At 43.0% G+C, this 15,284-nt stretch overlaps 1 protein-coding gene across 3 annotated transcripts in view; it reads right to left on the bottom strand.

Moving 5' to 3' along the window:
• LOC124556602 overlaps positions 1–15,284 on the bottom strand; it is a 290,905-nt gene that overhangs the window by 42,244 nt on the left and 233,377 nt on the right. For all 3 annotated transcript variants that reach the window (XM_047130568.1, XM_047130569.1, XM_047130570.1), the window contains exon 2: positions 11,803–11,872. In XM_047130568.1, coding sequence (XP_046986524.1) covers positions 11,803–11,872 — 70 coding nt within the window. The remainder of the gene's footprint in view (positions 1–11,802; positions 11,873–15,284) is intronic.

The following is a 15,284-nucleotide window of genomic DNA, read 5'->3' on the forward strand; positions in this document are numbered from 1 at the left end:
GTACGGGCCTTTCTGGATACAGAAAATGTTCGGCTGCTGCCCTGGCCAGCACATTCTCCAGATCTCCCACCAATTGAAAATGTCTGTTCAATGGTGGCCGAGCAACTGGCTCGTCGCAATACGCCAGTCACTACTCTTGATGAACTGTGGTATTGCGTTGAAGCTGCGTGGGCAGCTGTACCTGTACACACCATCCAAGCTCTGTTTGACTCAATGCCCAGGCGTATCAAGGCCATTATTATGGCCAGAGGTGGTTGTTCTGGGTAGTGATTTCTCAGGATCTATGCACCCAAAGTGCGTGAAAATGTAATCACATGTCAGTTCTAGTATAATATATTTGTCCAATGAATACCTGTTTATCATCTGCATTTCTTCTTGGTGTAGTAATTTTAATGGCCAGTTGTGTACTTGCTTAGAATTTTTTGTTGCGAAGAGGTCTGGTATGTTGTTTTAAAATATTTGTGTGTTGTGTTGGCTCTTGAAGTCACTGCTCAAAATAATTTTTGCAGAAAGCATTGCAGAAGATATTGGATTCTAATCTCCAGATGGCAATCCTGACCTATTTTTTATGAGGTTTCACTAAATTATTTTAAGTAAATGCCATGATGGTTTCTTAAGCAAAGACATTGCCATTTTCCTCTTCCTTCCTTGTCAAACCTAAGATATTAAATAGCTTTTGCTTTACTGGTGTCATGGTGTTGATCAACTTGTTGCTAAGGTTTGTCATTAGCTGCAACTTAACAGTAGTCTGTAACACGGATAGTGTGTCATGCACACATATCTTCGGACTTCAAAAAGTAAGTTACACATTATTATAGCACACCAACTAACTTTTATTGACTGCTGCACTACACTTCAAAGTCACACAGATTCATTACATTACTTTTGTACATAGTCACCAAGTCTCTGTACACAATGGTCAGAATATATTCAATGCCTTGATGATAGAAATCTGCCCTGAGGTAACAGAGTCATTGAAGAACTGCTGTGTGAATATCCTCATCACTGGAAAATCACATGGTGTAAGATCTGGACTTCCTGACCAGCATCACCCATGTCTGAGCAGCCTTGGTCAAATTGTTGGAATCATTTAACTTCCACTTAACCAAATTTTGCATTTGGTTCACATATCACCAGAATTTCATCATGAACCTGTGTGCAGTTTAGATGTTTTGCCCACAAGGCTCATATTGTCCCACTTACTTCAACTCTGGAGTATGTTTCCAGCTGCCATGCCATTTTAGTCACACACTGTGATACACCTGTTCCCTGAACAGCATCAGGAAACCTGAAACATGAACTCTCTTCTGAGAAAGCTTCACTCTTGCTGAGAAATTGTGTTACCATGAGACGCCATGTGTAATTTGTTTTATGAAGTCCCTACATTAACCTAAAACATCAAATTTAAGAGTTTCTGAGAAGATACTCTTGAGTTGAGTACCTGGTATTGTCCAATAGAAAGTTCTTTAATTCAGTATTCATCTCCACTACATTATCTGCTTGTAACTCAGGTGCAGAAGACGGTTCCTGAATACATGTGCACCCAGGAATTTTTTGTGAAGTATTTTTAAAATACTCAGTTTTATGAAGAGATCACTGCTGGATGTTCTTTAACTAATGCCAGATATAATTCTTGTAATGTGCTTTTGTATTCTGGAAAAAAAACTATCTCTGTAATAAGAATTTTCCCAGAAAATTCCATAACTCACTAATGAATAGAAATACGCAGAATAAACTATTTTTATCTTTTTTGTACATCGATATCAGCAAGCATGGGTGACACAAGGTGCTTGATTAATTCTAGGTGTTGGGTTTTCTAACTGAGGTTTTGATCCATCTGTAGTATGAAAAACTTAACACTTTGTACTTCTTGTATTTCATAGTTTGAGAAACTTTTTTTAGAACTTGTGAAGTTCGGTAAGAAGTACTGAACTGTATGTACTAAGCCTTGCCAAAACTTGTCATAAACCATCTGTTGATGTGTTCCAGTATTTCATTAGCTCTCTCTCTCTCTCTCTCTCTCTCTCTTTTTCATTTAAGGACCGTATATATTGATGCCAATGACTTTGCTTAGAATTTTACAGTAAAGTCTGTAATGTGATTTAATTCTGTCATCATTTAGTGTCCCTCGATGCCAAGTGCAGTGTTTTCTTAGTCTGACATGATATTCTGATCCCGTTTCTGAAATGGGGTATATGTGCATTGATTTCTTAGGAAAACAATTTTCAAAGAAGTCTATGTCACAGAATATGTTATATTTCTCACTTACACCTGGGGTCTTGTGCACATCTTTCCAGCCTGGATTTTGCAAATATTCTTGAAATCTTTAATTCCTTTTTAATTTATTACCTATGTAGTTTTCCAATTATTTTTATTTATATCATGCACTGATACTAAATGTTATTAGGTGACCATCATGGTCTAAGAGGCCATGAACTAAATGAATTACACTCCAACTCTACGTGATTAAATATGTTGGCTACCTGACTGGTATAATTTATTATTTTGCTGTTTGCTTTAGTAAAAATGTTGTTACACCCCTTAATTGATTTCTCTGTTTCTCTTTTAACTATTGTCTATGCAGATATAACTTTGTTAAGGGAATAATTAATTTAAGATACTGTGGCGTCTCTGGTGGAGAGCCCTCTATCTTTGTGACTTTGCTTCTTTGACAATTGAGTTCTACTGTTAACTTTCGGTGTGTAACATGTTCAACTACCATATTTGTTATGTACGAGGGATAAATAAATGTGTGTTCAATACTTAGTGTGTGTTCTCTCTCAGTTAATCCTACGTGATAACCACAGTGGTGACCCCGACACCGCTGTTGTCTCATCTGGAGTTATTTTGTGCTTGTTTTCGTCATTTATGTACTTTGTGTGCCAGCCCACATTGTTTCCGCCACAATGGATCTACCAGTGACTTTCCATGCAAGTGTAATGTGCCCCATCAACTCTGCCGATTGCAACCATGTGTGGACAAGTGTACCTAATTCGAACTTGGTTAAAAGTGAACAGTTATTTATGCCCGACCACACTGGCAGCCACCTAATCTTACCCGGCTCAATGTGGCCCGTGCCTAGCGTGGCAGCACAACAACAGCCACAACATGGACAGTGCACGGCACCTAACCACAATGTTGATGACCTTCCAGTTAGAGACATTGTGGTTTATCCTTCATGTACACCATTGCCTTCGGGATGGCTTGATGTGCTGGCAAAGTTCCAGAACTGTGAATCAAAGATTTCTATGCATGGGGTAGCACATTCTAATTTACATAGTGTTGCAGCACCCCCCACCACCCGTTCCATGCCCGCTGTTTCCGCAACACTGGCCACCTTGACTGCATCGGTTTCCGTGACTGCCTCACTGTGGTTGCACTGTGACCACCTTCTGCCAGCTTTCGTAATGGCCGCCGGCTGTTCTGTTCTACTGGCACTGGTTGCCAGGTCAGCCCCCCCCTGTGGCTTCACTGTGACCACTTCCCACCCATTGCACCGCATTCTTTGGCAACACTGCAGATTAGACACACCGTGCCAACTTATACACTCGTTCCCTCTGCACTGTGTGCTGCATGCAGCCACTGCCCCACACAGACCTCAGGCCATGCACCATTCACCGCTACTGCACTTCCGGCATCAAAGGCATCCTGCTCTGCTCTTACCGATCTCAGTCTGCCAGTGCTGCCTCAACATTTGTTACCTGGCAGGTTCCCTATGCTACCTCCATTACAAAAAGACAATCCAAAAACTTGGTTCCCATTAGTGGACCACCCACTGGACATCGACAGCATTTCGGATGACGAGACCTGTTTTGTCTGCCTGGTGAGCCACCTACACACACATACGGACCTCATCAGTGATTTTCTTCTCTCACCACCCTTCTCGCACAAATATTCGATGCCCAAAGCACTGCTCATCAAATGCCTTCCCCGCCCTCCGGCAGAGGCTATTCATCACATTATTCACAAGGAGGATCTCAACATCCGTACGCCTTCACAGCTTTGGCGGTGCCTACGTGCATTAATTGATGATCAAGCATTACCTGATGCCGTGCTTTGGACATTGTGGATGGTCAAAATGCGTTCAGATCTGCAACTTCGTCTACTGTCTCATGTCACTGATCCACTCAAGGTTCGGTTACACATGGTGGATCAGGCGTACGCTGTCATTCGTCACTGACACCGCCCATCACGAACATCTTCTCCATCATCCTCAGCTGGCACACCTGCGCCTCCGGCTCTGCGCCCAGTCGGCAGAGGCCAGCATGCCCTCCTCGTCGCCTCAGCTGGCTGTCAGGCGCTGCCACCTATAGGCCTACAGGATGTACTGCCAGCGGGCTCCTGACAGCTGCTGACCTTGCCCTAGCAGCAACCCAATCGGCTACCGGCCCCTACGCAGTTAGCTGTAACCCCTCACGTATCGCACCGCTATGCCAACCGGTCTACCCACTCTGCTGGTTCCATGCTACTTACAGGGACACCACCCGCAACTGCCACGTGACTTGCGCCTACCCAAATGAGACTGGCAGGCACGCTTAGACGCCATGTCCTTCCACTTACCTTCATGGCACCTATAGTGCAACGCTGCACCACTTGCTTCAGCGATCCAATGCCTCTGTGCCACAGACATCTCAGCAGGCATCCGTTTTCTCGTCAACACTGGTGCCGACGTTAGGATAATCCCGGCCAAGCACACTGTCAACACAGTATCCCCTTCTACCCTCACCTTGATTGCCACCAAACGTTCTTCTATTGCAGTCCATGGCTCCATCAAGAAGTCACTCCACCTATCACCAGTTCACCTTCCCCTTGGACCTTCCGTGCTGCTGATGTGGATAAACCTGTGATCGGGTTGGATTTTCTACACCATTACAAACTTTCACCAGACCAGCAGGCTGCTGCGCTCCACCACGTGTCTGGCTCTACAGTTCCACGCTCACACGAGTTCAGCACGACTTCGCTCTCCATCTCCTTGGCTACGCTTTCCACGCGTGAGTGCATAACCACACGGCGCTCTGATTTGTCGCATGTGCCCTAACAAATCTGCAAACTCCACACCTGCATCGCTGCTGCTTCCACAGGATTGTCACATGCGCTGTGTATCATACATTGCCTATCTGCAGCCCTGCAGTGAGGCGGCCCTACACACACCTCTACAGCACCTTCTCACCAATCTGCTCCTGTGTCGAGCATTCCACCACCTGCTGCTTTTTTCACACTGCCGCAGACAAAGCTACAAGACGCACCGACATGCGCCCCTCCAGATTCTCCGCTCTGCTTCACTCCTGTTTCGCACCTTCCATCACCGACTACAGCTGACGCCCCACCTGTGCCGCCCTGGTTCAGTAAGGTCAGTGAACCGACATTGCCTGTGGATACTTCCTTGACCCCTCTTTCCGACCCCCCTACGTGCGTATCGGCTATTGTCACACGATTTGCACCACCTGTTCATTGTAAGGCCAGGTGCCTTAACACTTCCAAACTTCTATGCACCAAGGAGCTTGTTCAGGACCTGTTGGCTTTGGGCATCCTCCACCTTTCTGATAGCAACTGGTCTTCGCCTTGTTCCCAAAAAGGATGGTACCTTACGCATCTGTAGGGACTACAGGTCCCTTAATGCCCGCACCATTATCGATAACTACCCCATTCCACGTATCCCGGATTTCATGCAGTTACTCATCGTTCTACCTTTTCCTCTATTTTAGATTGCTCCAAGGCATATTGTCAGATTCCTATGCATCCACCAGATATTCTGAAGACAGCCATCATCACACACTTCGGCCTATTTGAATACTGTTACATGCCTTATGGATTGTAAAATGCTGTGCAGACGTGATAGCGGTTCATTGATTCCATTTTGCTCTCTTTGACATTTGTCTATGTTTACTTAGATGATATACTTATCTTTTCCTCCTCCACTGAGAAACATCAAGTTCACCGCGATGCAGTCCGTTTGGCCCTCGCTGTCAGTGGTGTCGTGATCAATCATGATAAATCTCAATTGAGTTCCACATCTGTTACCTTTCTCAGACATACTGTTGCTACTGACAGCCTCCAACCAACGAGTTCTGATGTCAAAACCATACTTGAACTTCCTCTCCTTGAGGATTATGCTCAGCTGCGTCATTTTCTGGGTATGGCAAACTTTTACTGCTGCCATATTCCTCAAGCTGCCTCCATCTAATTTGCCCTCACCGATACTCTCTCCGGCAAAAACACCACTGGAAAATGAAAGTTGGAGTGGACCAAATCGATGCTCAACACTTTTGGTAACCTAAAAACTGCCCTCACCAAAGCTGTAACACTCGCCCACTCTCACCCTGAGGCCTGTGTCTCGATCACGACCGATGCCAGTGACTCAGCTTTGGGTGCTGTTTTACAACAGCACACCGCCGACTCCACCCAACCCGCCTGTTTCTTTTCCAAGAAACTTACTTGGAGCCAGTGCAAGTGGTCGGCTTTTGACCATGAGCTCTTTGCTGTGTATGAGGCGATTAAACATTTCCGTAGTGACCTAGAGGGGCAACCCTTCACGATCTATACAGATAACAAGTCACTCATGGATGCTATTCATAATCTGGCTAAGGATCTTCTGCCGAGGCATTTCCGTCATATGGACTACATCTGTCAACACTCTCCCAACGCATGCTATATCCGCAGCATGGAGAACGTTGTGGCAGACTACCTTTTCCGCATCTGCGTGCTAACCACACCGCTGAATCTGGAGGAGCTTGCCTGACTACAAGCCGACAACGATGATATATAGTGAATAAAATCAGATGGCGAATCATTGCTCTCTGTCCAGCCCCATATACTACCTGGTTCGATGATCCCTGTCCTTCGTGATACCTCTACAGGCACACTCCACTCCCTGGTCCCTGCCATCCTTTGTCATAGGGTCTTTACTGCCTTGCATGGCTTAGCTCACCATGGGACACGAGCGACGATGAGGCTGGCTATGGAGCACTCAGTCTGGCCTGGCGTGAAGCATGACTGTCGCACTTGGAGCCTTGTGTGCATTCTGTGCCAGCGCAGCAAGGTCGACAGGCATGCTCAACCTCCATTGGGCAGGTTCGTCATTCCAAATGGGCGTATCCGGCATGTCCGTATTGACGTTGTTGATCCCCTCCCCACTTCCGAGGGTTACAGATAAATCTTATCGATCACTGACCGTGTGACCCGCTGGGTCGAGGTGGTCCCCCTTATGGACATCATGGTGGAGACTGTTGCCCGCTTGTTCGTCTCGCTTTGGCTGTCCTCTGTCTCTCACGACCCACCAGGGATGCCAGTTTCAGTCCGTCCTCTTCGCACGTCTCTGCAAACTCTGCGGTGTTGCCAAATTTCATACCACAGCCTACCACCCGCAGGCGAACGGCATTGGCAAGTGGTGGCACCGCACACTCAAGGCTGCCCTAATGTGCCATGGAGGCCTATGGTCAGAAGCTCTTCCAGGGGTCCTGCTAGGTGTTCGTTCGGCCCATAAAGATCTTAATGCCTCACTCATTGAGGTTCTGTACCACGACCCTCTCCTTCTCCCTGCCGAGTTCGTCGAGGATTCACCTTCAGCCGCATCCGAGGATCTCCCCACGCTTGTCGAGCAGACATGCACACATGTTGCACACCTCCGCACCCCCTAGCCCTGCCCCCACACCACCCCACCTGTGTTTGTCCACAAGGACCTTACTACGTGTGACTTTGTTATGCTGTGGGATGTCACTGCATGGGCAGTTCTGCAACTGGCTTATTCAGGCCCTCACCACATGCTATATTGCGGTACGAACATGTTCATCAGCCACCTACATGGACAGCCACAGACAGTGTCTGTTAATCAACTGAAACTGGCATGGTCACTCAACTATCTACCTCCCAATGCAGCCGTCTTGCCTTCTGCTGATTCGTCTCTGCCTGTGCAGCTGTTGGAACAATGGCACTGCTGCACCGCCGACTCTGACGCCTCCACTTCCCACGTTGACCAGTTGACCACCGTGGCACCAAGATTACGAACTCGTGTAATGTGACTTCCCTCAACCATGCTCCACACTACCGGGGGGGGGGGGGGGGGGGGGGGGGGGGAGGGGGGGCTCTGTGGCATTATTCTTTGGACAGTTGAGTTCTAGTGTTAATTTTCGGCTCGTAACATGTTCAACTGCCATATTTGTTATGTACGAGTGACTAATAAATGTGTGTTCAGTATTTAGTGTGTGTTATGCCTCAGCTAATCCTACATGATAACCACAATACTATAAATAAGTTTTTTTAAAATTTTTAATCAGGTTCCGTAAACAGCATGATATTTATTGTAGTACAAAATCAGTCCTACTTCTCTCTCTGCTCTACGAGTTTTCATTTTATATAATTCCTTTTTCTATGCACACAACTTTTGTAAACTTTTGTAATTAAATTTTTAAAAAAATATTTTGTTAGAATCATAGATTAGTGCTTCTTGGTAAAGCAACTGTTAAAGGTTGATAAAAATGTATCTATAATAAACACCCCTCAATTCTGGTTCCAATGTGGCTGCCTGGAAACGTTCTATTATCTGTTTATTAGAAGCTTGGGTGATATTAGGTGATAAGGATTACAATATGTGGCTAGTTTGAAATGGTGGCAGGTCTGTTTGTGTCATGAAACTAAATACTGTAAATACTGCAGGAAATTTATTTCTGATCTAACGGGGCATCTGTAAAATCTCTGTTAAGATTGTTAGTGCATGTGCGAAATTTCTGTTTCCTGCTGCAGATACAGTGCCCAAATATAGCAAGGCACAACAAATTGTTTGAGACTTTTTGACTTTGAAAAGTCAGTAGCCAGATTGGAGGTATTGCTGGTGGTTTGTACACTTCGTATTGACAGGGGTTTTTGTGAAGGCGTCTACATCTACATACAAACTACAAAAGCCACCATATGGTGCATGGCAGATGGTACCTTGTACCTCTACTAGTCATTTCTCTTCCTGTTGCACTCATAAATAGAGAGAGGTAAAAAGACTGTATAGATGCCTCCATATGATTCCTAATCTCTCTTATCTTACCTTTGTGGTCCTTACGTTAAATGTATGCTGATGGCAATAGAGTTGTTCTGCAGTGAGCTCCAAATGCCGGTGCTCTAAATTTTCTCAATAGTGCTCCACAAAAAGAATGTCATTTTCCCTTAAGGGAGTCCCATTTGAGTTCATGAAGCATCTCTGTAACACTCACATGATGATCAAATGTGCCGGTAAAAATCTAGGAGTATGCTTCTGAATTGCTTCAATGTCTTCCTTTAATCTGACCTGGTGGGATCCCAGACACTTGAACAGTATTCTAGTATTGGTCACACTAGTGTTCTATATGTGGTCTCCGTAACAGACTAACAACACTTACCTAAATTTCGCCCAGTAAACTGAAGTCGATCATTTGCCTTCACTGCTGTCACCTTTCATGTCATATTGCTTTGCAACATTATGCTTGCATATTTAATTGATGTGACTGTGTCAAGCATTGCACTATTAATGCTTTACTTTACTCATTTTGAGCCACAAGGGGTGAACTGTGATAACAGCTTAGAACAGATAAACTTCTTTGCCAAGATTACTAACAGTAATCTTTATTCTCGAGAATGCTGTATCTGAAAATTATAGGACTGTTATTCCTACTCATCTGCATTAACTTACATTTTTATAAGTCCTGTATCCTCCTATAGTCACTCAATGAGGATACCTTCCTGTACAACACAGCATCATCAGCAGACAGCCACAGATTGCTGCTCACTTTGACCGTCAGATCATTTATGTGTTTATATAATAAGATCAGTCATATCACACTTCCCTGGAGCTCTACTGACCATACCCTTGTCTTTGATGAGTACTGGGCTCTATTACATATATGGAGTCTGTTTTTTCGGATACGTCTAAAAGAGTAGATTTCACATATACCAGTAAGGCGATGATGGCCATGATCCCTTCAGTGCAGATGCACACCAAGCTTGAACTCTTATAGGAATCATCAAGGTGCCATGAGTAATGAGGCTAATGAGTAGGTGCATTGTATTAATAGTGTATGGTACAAGTTGACAACCTTGGCCTGACTATGATAGGGTAAGTCCGTGCAGTTGTGGTGACTGCTGTGTCCAGATGGTGTAGGGATCAGTGCATCTGTCTAGTAAGCAGGACACCTGGTTTCGAATCCTGGTTCAGCACAAATTTTCAGCTTGCCCCATTCATACAGATCATTGCCCACTGGCAGCTAATGTCTTTAATTCCTTTGTGTCTTGATTCATAGTGGCTTGCAGGATCAAAATGGTGTTTGTTCTTCTGGACATGTCTGAAAGAACAGACACCACATCTGTGGTTAAGGGGATGACAGCCATTTATACTTTCAGTGCAGCTGTACACTAAGTGTGAACTCTTAGGGAATCAATGAGATGCCACAAGTAATGATGCTAATGGGCAGGGACACCAAATCAGTCGTGCGTGGCATCCGTTGAGAATTTGGGTCTGATGGGAGACGTGCTAGGGTATATCTGTGCAGTTTTGACTGTGTATGGATGGCATAGTGGTCAGAGCATCTGCCTAGTAAGCAGGATACCCATGTTCAAATCCTGGTCCAGCAGAAATTTTCAATTTGCCCCACTGATACAAATCAATGCTAATGTCTTTAATTCCTTTGTTTCTGGGTTCTATTTTTTAAGAAGTCTTTGAGCCTCTCACATGTCTGGGAACCTATTCCACATGCTTGTACTTTTGTTAACAGTGCTGAGAGGGGCACTGGGTCAAACAATTTCCAGGAAACAGAGAGTTGGGGATAAAATCCATGAAGATAACTCATTTCACTAAAAAAGACCAAGGAGAAGCAGAGTTGGGAATAGATCTATGTGCTAGGTTCTGGAGGAAACAGCAGAAGGTGCCTATGCCATTGGTGCAGATTGTGGATGTAACAGTGAATCTTAACTAGACAAGATAAGGTACTAGGTATATAGGTATTTTTTTAATAGCATGTCAGGCATCACTCATAGATTGACTGTTCTTGTCTCATGTATATTTGTTGATGTTATGTTGGAACAAATTACAGTTTAACAACTAATGATGAAATATTTATACTACGACAAGTGGAATTCTGATTTATATCTATTCTGCACAGTAGGAGTAGTGTGTTCTTTGATTATAGTAATATACAAACCAAGTAATAATTTCATATTATAAATGCAAAAATAAAACACTACCCAGCAAATTTGTTGTATGGCACAGCCTTCCATGATTTGCAGATTTCAACTTATTAGTATAATTTGACATGGCGAATCACAAGTAGCCAAATCCAACCATGATTAAAGGAGAATAAATACAATTAAAAAACTTAACTCTCTCTCTTTCATGATTAATAATGTGTAATTATTGTAACACATCTGACTATAGCTTTTGCATATACACACCTGTGAAGACTCTTGGCAATTTTTTGACATTTTTTAAAAGTCTAAACAATGTAAGATACTTGACAAAACGCTACCAAGTGTCTACAAGCGTCTAACTATTAGTAACCACTACTGTTATACACTTTCCCCTATTCTACTTTTACAAGAGTAGTTGACAGGTAAATTAATTTCTTCTATACTTCTGGGTAGGCTATGTGTTTTTTTTTTTCTTTTTTTTTTTTTAATTTTTTTACAGCCTTACATTTCCCTTGCACAAGGTTTATCAAAAATGTTAATTTTTGAAATGGTGTTTTCTGTCCAGTCATCGTTGTTTCATTATCAGTGTTTTGTTAGTTCATATTCATTACATTTTCATGTATGAAATACAATTTTATTTCTACAAATAAATTTACTTACTGTCCATTAACATTAGTAGAAAGATTCCAGTCAGAAGCACTACGTGTGCTGACTTTGCATTCATTGTATCCTGCAACAAAGAGGAGACAGTTATTTCAGGATTTCAATTAAAGCCAAACAATGGTGCATTTTAACATTCCAGACAAAGTAAAAATGAGTGTGTAAGTGAGCATCAAATCAGTGATTTGCCATATGTGCCACCCAGATGTACTTCACGAATTGACTCAATACTTTAAAAGTAGAAGGCAGATCCTGGAAGACTGTAGTCTTGATTCTGTTTGTGATACATACTTGAGGAAAAATTGCACATAAAATGTAAACATTTAGGCCCAAGTTCCATTTCAGCACAATGTCCTTTTCTGTTTAAGGTCCATTTCAGGTGACACCATTGTAGAATGATAACTTCATTCTAGATCCAAACTCTGGACAGTGATGGTGATGACTGTGGCTTTGTAGGGATTATACTAAAAGGTCATCAGTCAATCCATCCTAGACAAACTTTGCAATTAATGACTCTGTGTGTGTGTGTGTGTGTGTGTGTACCTTGAAAATAGCACCACAGGGGCCATCAAGCCTGATGTCCCCATCCATCAACAGTATCACAAGCCCTCACTTCATGAGACACTGCAGAGAGATTTGATATTTAAACTAGGACATTGGCTCAAAGTCTGGTGACCAGGAACTTTATGACATCAACTCTCCTTCTCTTGCTGGCCAAATACTGGGAGTGGAATTTTGTTCCACCACCAGGATTTGAACTCACCTACCTCAGGGTTGAGTGCCATTGCACAAGAATGCATAAGTGATCTCGACAGGTCACCATGTTCCTGTGATTTATTACTTGACTAAAGCAATAAAAAGCAGAGGAAGAATATCCAGGTAACTAGAAAACACTCTTGAATATTGCCGTCCTGAGGCTCTTTCGCCACATCGATTCTGCACACTGACTTAAAATTGAGAAGGCAAAATACTAACATCAGTTATGTCTGAAATGGGGAGAGTAGGCAGACAAGGGTTTCTGACATTAAATGATTGAATGCTTGAAAGCATAATAGAACTTCTTGAGTATATCAGTGTGGGTATTGAACACAGTTGGAGGCCCCTCTGGATCTTATTGCAGCAAGAGGCTCCCCAACCCTAAACACTATGTAAAGCTGAGATGATTGCCAAATTTTGTGGTAAATCCACTTTCTCTTCTGAATTCTTAGTATTCATCTAAAAGCCAATTCATCATCTGCTAGTATGAGAGGCAAAGAGGTACTCAGCATCCATTCTCTCTTTAGTTTCGCCAGGATAGCACATTCTCTAAATACATGGGCTACTGTGAGTGGGGTCCCTTGTGCAAACAGTAAAATGCATTCTCTAATCATAATATAAAATCACAAGTGAGCCTAACATGGCTGATCCGTAGCCGGCATAAAGTGATAAATTATTTCCATGAAGTTCAGTAGCAGTTCCCATAATCGGTCTTAGTTTGTTGGAGAAGGTAATAGCTTGCTACTCTAGTACCAAGCTTCTATGTCTTTATTGAGATAGTAGGCTGGCACCAGGTATTCCAATGTCTGTTTCTCCTCTCTTAATTTCTTCCTTAGCCAGTTGTTTGGTGAGCTTTTTTTCTTTTTTCCCAATGTATCAACAAGGTTTCACATCCAAATGAGTGTGATAGTAGTGTAGAGTTCTACATCTACTCTTATACTCTGCAAACCACTGTGAAGTGCATGGCAGAGGGTACATGTCATTGTATCAGTTATTAGGGCTTTTTCCCATTCCATTCATGTATGAACTGCAGGAAAAATGATTGTTTAAATGCCTACGCATGTGCTGAAATTAATCTAATCTCATCCTCACAAACCATATGAAGCTATATGTAGGGGATTGTAGGATATTTCTAGAGTTGTCATTTAAAGCTGGTTCTTGAAACTTTGTTAGTAGGCTTTCTCAGGAGAAAGTCTGCCAGTTCAGTCTTTCAGCATCAACACTCCTGTGGGTCGAACAAATCTATGACCATTTCTTTGTATATGTTCAATATCCCATTAGTCCTATTTATTACAGGTCCAACATACCTGAGCATTAGTCCAGGATGGGTCACATGAGTGATTTGTAAGCAATCTACTATGTAGATTGGTTTGCAAGCAGAGCTCTCAATTTGCAGCATTGTTCCCAGAGTTGATCAAGGTCCCTTGGTTTGGAGCCAAGAGGAGGGTCTCAACCAAAGGCTTCATCGACTCTGTGATGGTCTTGGATGCAGATTTATCGACCTGTGTTATTGTGTGGGGGTTCGTATGACTCCTCTTGTAGATCATTGGTGCACTACACAAAGGAAGCAGCTACTCGGGTAGCAGAATACTTGTGGGTGCACATGAGGGATTTTTAGGCTAGACGGTAGTTTGAGGTGCACTGATGAACACTCATCAGTTGATACACAGCAAGGAAAGTTAGACTATGTTCAGAGTAAAGACACTTCAACTGTCAAAAATCAGTAAACTGTCAAAGTATTCGTAAACAAGTTGCTGAATTTTCTGCCCTCTAGGAAGGTTGTTGTGCTCATATTATTCTTGAGCCCAAGAGCTGGCTGTAACCCAAAGTGGAAAGCTCTGAGATATTTAGTGAGTCATGGAACGTGTATTGGAAAGACAGACTAGAAGCCATAGAAGGGGGAGGGTTCATTGCAGTTGACAAAAATATTATCTCTATTGAAGTTGAAGTTCAATGTGACAGTGAAGTTATCTGGTCACGTGTAACATGTGTAAGTGAAATCAAGTTAATTGTTGGATGTTGTTACCGGTCGCCCAGCTCCACTGTGACAGTTCATGAAAGAAATTTTGTGGTCAGTAGTGTGGAAATACCCAGACCATGAAATACTAGTTGGAGGTGAATTTAACCTACCGAGTATAGACTGAGATGTCTATGGATTCATTGGGGGGGGGGGATACAGACAGACAGTCATGTAAAATATTTTTCAACAAATTTTCCCAAAACTGCCTTGAGCAGCTAGCTCTGCATCCCAGATGCAATGGAAATATCTTAGATCTCGTAGTTACAAATATGCTGGACGTAATTGATGATGTCGGTATAGAAATGGGGATTAACAATCATGATGTCATTATACCAACTATGGTTACAAAAGTTAATATATCAGTCAAGAAGGCTAGGAGAATATTTCTGCTAGACAGAGCAGATAAGCAGTTCTAGCATCTCACTTAGAGAGTGAATTGTCATCACTTAGTTCCAGTAAGATGGACATAGAGGAATTATGGGCAAAGTTTAAGCAGACTGTATATTGTGGTCTGGAGAGTTATGTGCCTACTAAGTGTATAAAGAACTGAAAAGAACCACCATGGTTTAGTGATGAAATTCATAAACTGTTGAGGAAGCAGAGGCTGGTGCACTCCTGGTTTAAAAGAGAGTGCACAAATGGCAACAAGCAGAGGTAAGTAGAGATCTGTGCATGAAGCATAGAACTACCACCTCCATCACACGTT

Source organism: Schistocerca americana, chromosome X, assembly GCF_021461395.2.
Source record: "Schistocerca americana isolate TAMUIC-IGC-003095 chromosome X, iqSchAmer2.1, whole genome shotgun sequence".
NCBI classification, from domain to species: Eukaryota; Metazoa; Arthropoda; class Insecta; order Orthoptera; family Acrididae; genus Schistocerca; species Schistocerca americana.